The sequence below is a fragment of the Anolis carolinensis genome, unplaced genomic scaffold, assembly GCF_035594765.1.
Source record: "Anolis carolinensis isolate JA03-04 unplaced genomic scaffold, rAnoCar3.1.pri scaffold_14, whole genome shotgun sequence".
NCBI lineage: Eukaryota > Metazoa > Chordata > Lepidosauria > Squamata > Dactyloidae > Anolis > Anolis carolinensis.
In genome coordinates this window covers 3,307,247-3,317,530 of record NW_026943825.1, presented here as the reverse complement: position 1 = coordinate 3,317,530, position 10,284 = coordinate 3,307,247, and the positions used below count along the sequence as shown (strand labels likewise).

General features: G+C 38.0%; 1 protein-coding gene across 1 annotated transcript; it reads left to right on the top strand.

The window, feature by feature from the left end:
- Window positions 1–125: 125 nt before the first annotated feature.
- Window positions 126–7,326, top strand: banf1 (BAF nuclear assembly factor 1). The gene is made up of 3 exons (XM_062964901.1): window positions 126–284; window positions 4,330–4,468; window positions 6,838–7,326. Exons 2-3 carry the CDS (start codon window positions 4,346–4,348, stop codon window positions 6,982–6,984), a joined length of 270 nt encoding a protein of 89 aa, XP_062820971.1. The 5' UTR covers window positions 126–284; window positions 4,330–4,345; the 3' UTR covers window positions 6,985–7,326.
- The last annotated feature ends 2,958 nt before the right edge of the window (window positions 7,327–10,284 follow it).

The following is a 10,284-nucleotide window of genomic DNA, read 5'->3' as shown; positions in this document are numbered from 1 at the left end:
GGACTTTACTTCCCAGAACCCCTACTCATTGTCCAACGCGGGAGAGGCTTCTGGGAGTTGAAGTCGACAAAAACAAAATGGCCGATGACCGTTCGGTCTTCTTTGGCTGCCAACCATAGAAATCGCTGTGCCATCCTAGAGCGTCTCGACCTGTTTCGGCTTCTCAACCACAGAAAGCGGCCTGCTTTCCTAGAGCGTCGACGGAAAAGCATTGTTAAGTCCTCTTCTTGAGACGGAAGTGGAAGCCGGGCAGCGCGGGAGCGACGGTTGAGGCGAGAAAGGAGGTAAGACACGAGTTGGGGAGTCTTTTTCGGATTTGTTTTCAACGTGAGCCGCGTTTGGGGAAAGTGAGCCCTCCCTTTTCCGAGACTACATATCCCATAATCCGCTATTCCTTCAAGCTGACTATCAGGCCTCTGAGGGATTCTGGGAAGTGTAGTCCAGACAGGCCTTGGCCTACAATTCGAACTCAAGCCTGCCTTGGCGTGGCCAAAGGGAACTCTGAATCTTATTGTTGCGTTATTGTTGTAATATTGATTATTATATTATAGTATTACTCTTGTAATATTGATTATTATATTATAGTATTACTCTTGTAATATTGATTATTATATTATAGTACTACTTTTGTAATATATTTGTTGTCGTATTATTGTTTGTTATTATTTGTTGTATTATTATTCTTATATTTATTACTATATGTATTGCTGTATTATTAAAATAATTAATAGAATACATTACTTATGCTATATTTAGTATAGTTATTTATGATATTTTCTTATTTCACTTAAAATATATTTGTTATTATTATAGGTATGTATTATTAATATAATGCATCAATTATAATATGCTTGGTATTACTGCTATTTTAATTAAAATGTTATTTATAATATATTTTGTATTATCGGGTTTACCTACTTACATATACAAAATACCGTACATGAAACCAAGATTACATATATAGCAGTCATAGAATGTAAATAATAATACAGTAATAGAATACATTACTTATACTATATTTGGTATAGTTTTTATGATAATTTCTTATTTCACTTAAAATATATTTGTTGTTATTATAGCCATGTATTATTAATATAATGTATTAATTATAATATGCTTGGTATTACTGTTATTTTAATTAAAATATTAGGAGCCCCCAGATGGCGTAGTGGACTAAGTGACTTGAAGGTTGGGTTGCTGACCTGAAAGCTGCCAGGTTCGAATCCCACCTAGGGAGAGTGCGGATGAGCTCCCTCTATCAGCTCCAGCTCCATGCAGGGACATGAGAGAAGCCTCCTACAAGGATGGTAAAACATCAAAACATCCGGGCGTCCCCTGGGCATCGTCCTTGCAGACGGCCAATTCTCTCACTCCAGAAGCAACTCAAGTTGCTCCTGACACGAAAAAAAAATTAAAATATTATTTATAATATATTTTGTATTATCAAGTTGCTGGAGCCTCTGGTCTTTACATTTACCTACATACATATACATATTAAAATACCGTACATGAAACCAAGATTACATATATAGCAGTCATAGAATGTAAATATAATAATAACAACTTCTTATACCTCGCCACCATCTCCCAAACAGGACTCGGGGTGGCTCACATATGGGACAAAATGCCCATAGACACAAATACAAACAATCCATCAAAGCAAAAAACAAAGTTAAAATAAAAACATCGTTAAAAAGTAACAAAACAGTTAAAAACACAAATTCAATAAAACATAAGAAGTTAAACATTGACTGGATCTATACCTATATAGTTTTAAATTACTAAAAAATCAAACATAATATACTACACATTTAAAATATTACGCAGGTTGGGTGTGGAGGGTGCGTCCCTTTGGGATTAATGCCAGGACAGAATAAGAATTTATGTTGTAAGCTCAGTCACGGGAAGAAAGGCAAAGGGAAATCTCCTGTCTGAACATGTCAAAGCCTTCAGTTTCTATCTGTCATCAAATCGACTTCACTATGAGATAATCTCAGAGACGGGGCTCACGTCTAAACACACCTATAAACAAATATGAAATGTCAGGAGATTCTGAACGTTAGGAAGGACTTCCTGGCTGTTCAACAGGGGAACTCTCTTCTTCAGGGTCTCTTCTTTGGAGGCTTTTCAACAGAGGCTTTGATTGTGTCTTCTTCAGTGGCAGGGGGTGTGGACTGGATGGGTGCCTCTTCTGACTCTAGGATTCTATTATTGCTGCTGCTATTACCGTGTTTCCCCGAAAATAAGACAGTGTCTTATATTATTTTTTACTCCCAAAGATGCACTAGGTCTTACTTTCAGGGGATGTCTTATTTTTCCATGAAGAAGAATTCATATTCATTGTTGAACAAAAAAAAAATGAACATTTATTCTATACTGTACAGTAGTTGTCATCACAAACCAACATAACTAAACCAGACAAACTGTGACTTCTGTCAAGAATTTCTTGTTACTACCAATATTTACATATACAACTGGTATGTAAGCCGCCCCAAGTCCCTCTGGGGAGATGGAGGCGGGGTATAAAAATAAAATAATAATAATAATTATTATTATTATTATGTACATTTACCAATCCTGCATGCTCTGGTGTTCTGTTCATTGGGCATGCTTCCAAACAAAAACTTTGCTAGGTCTTACTTTCAGGGGAGGCCTTATATTGAGCAATTCAGCAAAACCTCTACTAGGTCTTATTTTCTGGGGATGTCTTACTTTCAGAGAAACAGGGTATGATTATGCAGGGGCTGGATGGTCATCTGGCGGGAGTGCTTTGGTTGTGTCTTTCCTGCCAGGCAAAAGGGGGTCGGGCTGGATGGCCCTTGGGGTCCCTTCCAATTTTAGGATTCTATTATTATTATTATTATTATTATTATTTGGAGGCTGGATTGCCTTTGGGACATCTTCCAACGCTACAATTCTATTATTGTTATTATGCAGGGGCTGGATGGCCATCTGTCGGGAGGGATTAAGTAGTGTCTACCTCAATGGCAGAAAGGGGTTGGATTGGAGGGCTTTTGGGATCTCTTCCAATTCCAGGATTATATGGTTCTATGATGATGACGATTATTATTATTACTATTATTATTACAATGTGGAGGCAGGGTGGCCATCTGTCGGGAGGGATCAAGTAGTGTCTACCTCAATGGCAGAAAGGGGTTGGATTGGAGGGCTTTTGGGATCTCTTCCAATTCCAGGATTATATGGTTCTATGATGATGATGATGATTACAATGTGGAGGCTGGATGGCCATCTGTCGGGAGGGTTGGACGGGAAAGCCCTTGGGTGCCCTTTCCAACTCTAGAATTCTATTATTGCTATTATTATTATTATTATTATTATTATTATGGCTGGATGGCCATCTATTAGAAATGGTTGGACTGGATGGCCTTTGGGTGCCTCTTCCAGCTGTAGGATTATATTATTGCTATTATTATTATTAATAATAATAATACTATTATGTGGAAGCTGAATGGCCATCTGTCAGGAGGGCTTGGATGGTGTCTTCCTTTATGGCAGAAAGGGTTGGACTGAAGGGCCTTTGGAATACCTTCAGACTCTAGGATTCTATGGTTCTGTTATTATTATTACTCTGTAAAGGCTGGATGGCTATCTGTCAGGAGGGCTTTGATTGTGCCTTTCCTGCTTGGTATAAAGGGATTGGGCTGGATGACCCCTTGGAGTCCCAATTCAAGGATAATATAATAAATATATGAATTATAATGTAACTAGCTGTGCCCGGCCACGCGTTGCTGTGGCGAAGTATGGTGGTATGGGAAATAAAGTATTGAGGAATTGGTGGTAGTTAAGGTAAAGGGTAAGGGTGTGGAGTCCAGATAATCCAGTTAAAGCAGATAATATAAGATGATATGGGTTATATAGCTTTGTGGAAGCCTTGAGTCTACACTTCCATCTAATCCTGTTAAAATCTGATAATCTGTATTTTATAGGCAGTGTGGAAGAGGCCTAAGTGAGGCCTAACTGCCTGTCCCCCTGGGTGAGTGGGTTGCTAGGAGACCAAGTTGGCAGAGCTTAGTCTTCTAACTGGCAGCAATTGGATAAAAACAATTATTCCTCTCCCTCTAATTAGGACTTCATTTTTCTTTTCTTTTTGTTGTATCAACCTAGAGGCGTGGATGATGGGTTGTGTTGTCAATTTTTGAGGTTGTGGGGTGTTTAGTTTTGTTGTTTTGGCGGTCGCCAGGATTCCATCACTCTTTTATATATATAGATATAATAATAAATAATATAATATGATAAATATAATAATAATAATAACAATAGCTGGGGTTGGTGACTCTTTCTGACTCGTCTCTCCCTTTCTTCCTGAAGCCTGTCCGCAGCCACAATGACCACCAGCCAGAAGCACCGGGACTTTGTGGCTGAACCCATGGGGGAGAAGCCCGTCGGGACGCTGGCCGGCATCGGAGAGGTCCTGGGCAAGAAGTTAGAGGACAAAGGCTTCGACAAGGTACTGTATTGAAACCTATTCCTATAAAATACATATTAAAATGCACAGGGAAGCGATGAAAACAGAGGGCACAGGTTGAAAATACATGCTTAAAATGGTTTGGGGAAGTTCCAGTTCTCTGGTTTGGAAATGGTTGGGGTTTTAGCGGCTGCCCACCAGGCTTCCTCTTTTGCAAAGTGCGGTTTGACAGAGAGATAATAAGAGATTAGCTGCCTTGATTTATATGTATTTCTGTCTCGCTCCTACATAAGCTTTCAGCAGTGTCCTGGGTTAGTTTTCCCTCCTAGAAGGGAGGCTAGTTATAACAACAACAACAACAACAGTATAATACTTATTACTAAAATTATGTTATACTAATAATATAATATATTTTATATACTATAATATTGATAATAATATTATAATGTAATACAATATAATAATCATACACTATTATTACTTTATATATTACATGTAATATTATTAATGTTGCAATATCGTTATATAGTGCAATATAATAATACGGTATATAATGCTTATATAGTGCTTATATTGTGCTATACTAATAATATACTACCGTATATACTCGAGTATAAGCTGGCCCGAATATAAGCCGAGGCACCTAATTTTAGCACAGAAACACTGGGAAAACACTGACTCCAGTATAAGCCGAGATACCAATAAAATTACATTAATTGAGGCCTCAGTAGTTTAAATGTTTTTGAATCTTTACATCAAACTGTAATTTGAGATATGGCTGTTCAATTCTGATTAAATCATTATTTTCATCGTCTTCAATGTAAATGTGCTTATGTATCCTTTTAATAATAATAGACTGAAATAATAAATTATTAATAATAAATGTAATAATAAATAGAGTAACATAATAAATGTATTAATAATAATAAAAATAGAGTAAAATAAATGTAAAAGCAACAACAATAATAGAATAAAATAATAAATGTAAAAATAATAATTAATAGAGTAAAATAATAAATGTAACAATACCAATAATAATAGAGAAAAATAATAAATATACCATATATACTTGAGTGTGGAGCCCCGGTGGCGAAGTGCGTTAAAGCACTGAGCTGGAGGCTGAAAGGTCCCAGGTTCAAACCCCGGGAGCTGCGTGAGCGGCCGCTGTTAGCTCCAGCTCCTGCCAACCTAGCAGTTCGAAAACATGCCAATGTGAGTAGATCAATAGGTACCGCTCTGGCGGGAAGGTAACTGCACTCCATGCAGTCATGCCGGCCACATGACCTTGGAGGTGTCTATGGACAATGCCAGCTCTTGGGCTTAGAAATGGAGATGAGCACCAACCCCCAGAGTATGAGTAGATCAATAGGTACTGCTCCGGCAGGAAGGTGACGGCTCTCCATGCAGTCATACCAGTGGCCACTTGACCTTGGAGGTGTCTGTGGACAATGCTGGCTCTTTGGCTTAGAAATGGAGATGAGCACCAACCCCCAGAGTCAGATACGGCTGGACTTAACGTCAGGGGAAACAATTACCTTTACTACCATAATAATCTATATATATAAAAGGGTAATGAAATTTCGGCCTAGGACAAAACAACAAATCTACACATCCCAGAAACACTAAACTTGGCAGCACAACCCTTCATCCATGTCTCTACGTTCATACAACAAAAAGAAAAAAATAAAGTCCTAATTAGAGGGAGAGGAATAATTGTTTTTATGTAATTGCTGCCAGTTAGAAGGGTACGCTCCGCCCACTTGGTCTCCTAGCAACCCACTCAGCCCAGGGGACAGGCAGAGTTAGGCCTCACTTAGGCCTCTTTCCCACTGTCTATGAAATACAGATTATCTGATTTTAACTGGATTATATGGCAGTGAAGACTCAAGGCCCTTCCACACAGCTATATAACCCATTTATAATCTTATATTATCTGCTTTGAACTGAATTATCTTGACTCCACACTGCCATATAATCCACTTCAGTGTGCAGTGGGACACAACTGGACTTAATGTCAGGAGAAAACCTTTACCCTTGACCTTAACTACCACCAATTCCTCAATAGTTTATTTCCCAGACCACCAGACTTCGCCACAGCAACGCGTGGCCGGGCACAGCTAGTGTAAAATAATATATTATCAAAGGCTGACATTATCTCTCTATATCTATCTGTCTTTTGATTGATTTATTTTTCTTTCTATCATTCTTACTATCTTTCTATCTTTTATCTTTCTCTATATGTCTATCTGTATGTCTATATCTCCTTCTATTTATCTATTTATCTATTTTTATTGTATCGGGGGCATCATCCCCAGACTTCCCCTGGATGTTTTGTGGGTCTGTAATGGCCAGGCTTTCTTTTGCCAGGCTTTGAGCCCGACATCTCACCCTTTTTGCCCCCTTTTCTCCAGGCGTATGTGGTGCTGGGCCAGTTCTTGGTGCTGAAGAAGGACGAGGACCTCTTCCGCGAGTGGCTGAAGGACACCTGCGGGGCCAACGCCAAGCAATCCCGGGACTGTTACGGCTGCCTGCGGGAATGGTGCGACGCCTTCTTGTGAGCCCTTCCCTCGTCAGGCAAATACCACCAGCTTCCTTTTTTGGGTAGTCACTAGAGATAGGAAATCCTCCTTTGCCCTCTTTCCCATCCACATGAAAGAAGCCCGCTCGCATCGCTGCCTTTTTAAGCCTCTCTTTCCCCTCTTTTTGGAGCTCCGTTCGCTTCCGGTTTTGAGAAATGTCTTTGTAACGTTTCTGGATTGTTTCCCCCCCCCCCCCCCCGTTCTCCCCACACCGACTTTTATAAACCCCCCTGCTTTAAAAAAAAAATGTCAGGGGCCACCAGAAATCATTGTCGTGTTTTTAAAACAATAAAAATCAGCTGTGTGTTGTTTTTTGCTCAGCGTGGTGGCTCTGAGAGTGAATATTGACGCCGTTCCGGGGGGGGGGGGGGGGGGGGAGTGGGTTATTTATTATCATTATTTATTTATTTATTTATTTGCTACATTTATATCCCGCCCTTCTCACCCCGAAGGGGACTCAGAGCGGCTTACAAATTAAATTTACATGCAAATTATATTAGCATAGTACAATACTGGTAATAAATTACTATATTGTACTGTATCATTATATTTTATTCCTAGCTGTGCCCGGCCACGCTTTGCTGTGGTGTTGTCTGGTGGTGTTGGTGAGAAATTGTTGAGGTAGTGGTGGTATTGAATGTCTGTTGTATGGTTGTCTTTATGTTTAGTATGCACACTGAAGTGGATTACAGTAGAGTCTCACTTATCCAAGCTAAACGGGCTGGCAGAACGTTGGATAAGCGAAAATGTTGGATAATAAGGAGAGATTAAGGGAAAGCCTATTAAACATTAAATTAGGTTATGATTTTACAAATTAAGCACCAAAACATCATGTTATACAACAAATTTGACAGAAAACTTAGTTCAATACACAATAATGCTATGTAGTACTTACTGTATTTACGAATTTAGCACCAAAATATCATGATATATTGAAAACATTGACTACAAAAATGCGTTGGATAATCCAGAACGTTGGATAAGCGAGTGTTGGATAAGTGAGACTCTACTGTATTTATTTATTTGCTACATTTATATCCCGCCCTTCTCACCCCGAAGGGGACTCAGAGCGGCTTACAAATTAAATTTACATGCAAATTATATTAGCATAGTATAATACTGGTAATAAATAATTATATTGTACTGTATCATTATATTTTAATATTATTAGTAATATTACCTGTAAAAATAATATATAATTAATCTATATATATAAAAGAGTGATGGCATCACGGCGATCCACAAAACAACAAAACTACAACCTCGAAATTTGACAACACAACCCATCATCCATGCCTCTAGGTTGATACAACAAGAAGAAAAGAAAAATAAAGTCCTAATTAGAGAGAGAGGAATAATTGCTTTTATCCAATTGCTGCCAGTTAGAAGGCTAAGCTCCTCCAACTTGGTCTCCTAGCAACCCAATAAAAAACAATCAAAAACACTAAAAATTAATACAATAAAATACTATAATAACAGAAAATAACTAAAAATAATACAAGAAAATAATAAAATATTATAAATAAAAATATAACTTACAATAAAATTAATAAAAAATTGCAAATAACGTCAAATAAAAATTACACAACAATATTTAACCAATACCACCACCACTTTGCCACAGCAACGCGTGGCCGGGCACAGCTAGTATTATTATATTGTATTATTAGTATTATATCGTATTACAATATAATATTATTATCATGTTTATTTATACCCCACTTTCTCTCCACCAGGAGATGCAAAGCAGCTATGTATTTATAACCTAATTTGATGTTTAATAGGCTTTTCCTTAACCCCTCCTTATTATCCGAGATATTCGCTTATCCAAGCTTTTGCCGGCCCGTTTGTTATTAATAACAATAATAACCCTAACTGCAAAAGGCCACCCTACTGGGATCTGCACGCATCACTGAAAATACATCACATAGTCCTAGACTCTTGGGAAGTGTTTGACTTGTGATTTTGTGATACGAAATCCAGCATGTCTATCTTGTTTGCTGTGTCATAATAATAATAATACAAAATATATCACACAGGCCTAGACACTTGGGAAGTGTTCGACTTGTGATTTTGTGATATGAAATCCAGCATATCTATCTTGTTTTCTGTGTCATAATAATAATAATAATACATCACACAGTCCTAGACACTTGGGAAGTGTTCGACTTGTGGTTTTGTGATACGAAATCCAGCATATCTATCTTGTTTGCTGTGTCATAATAATAATAATAATAATAATAATACATCACACAGGCCTAGACACTTGGGAAGTGTTCGACTTGTGATTTTGTGATACGAAATCCAGCATATCTATCTTGTTTGCTGTGTCATAATAATAATAATAATAATACATCACACAGTCCTAGACACTTGGGAAGAGTCCGACTTGTGGTTTTGTGATACGAAATCCAGCATATCTATCTTGTTTGCTGTGTCATAATAATAATAATAATAATAATAATAATACATCACACAGTCCTAGACACTTGGGAAGAGTCCGACTTGTGGTTTTGTGATACGAAATCCAGCATATCTATCTTGTTTGCTGTGTCATAATAATAATAATAATAATAATAATACATCACACAGTCCTAGACACTTGGGAAGTGTTCGACTTGTGGTTTTGTGATACGAAATCCAGCATATCTATCTTGTTTGCTGTGTCATAATAATAATAATAATAATAATAATACATCACACAGTCCTAGACACTTGGGAAGTGTTTGACTTGTGGTTTTGTGATACGAAATCCAGCATATCTATCTTGTTTGCTGTGTCATAATAATAATAATAATAATAATAATACATCACACAGTCCTAGACACTTGGGAAGTGTTCGACTTGTGGTTTTGTGATACGAAATCCAGCATATCTATCTTGTTTGCTGTGTCATAATAAAGTAAAGTAATAATAATATAATAGTAATACTAATAGTGGGATTTGGACTTCCATGGATTTTGGTAACCCCATGGGTATGATAATATTATTCTATTAATAATAATAGAGAAATAAATATAATTAGAAACTAATAATAGAATAGAAGCAAATGTAATACATTGGTGGGGAGTGTGGTCCAAAATAAATCCAAAATAAATGGGAGATAGAAGATGCTTGTTTTGGTTTGAGCGCGATGACGTCAGCTGCTTCAAGCCCCGCCCCTGTCCCCACGACCTAAAGTGGCTCCGCCCTCAATCCCGACCTCCCGCCCTTTTGACTCAGATGGGCCAATCTCTCCAGCGGATACCCCGTGAAGGCCCCGCCCCCTGATAGCGCCCC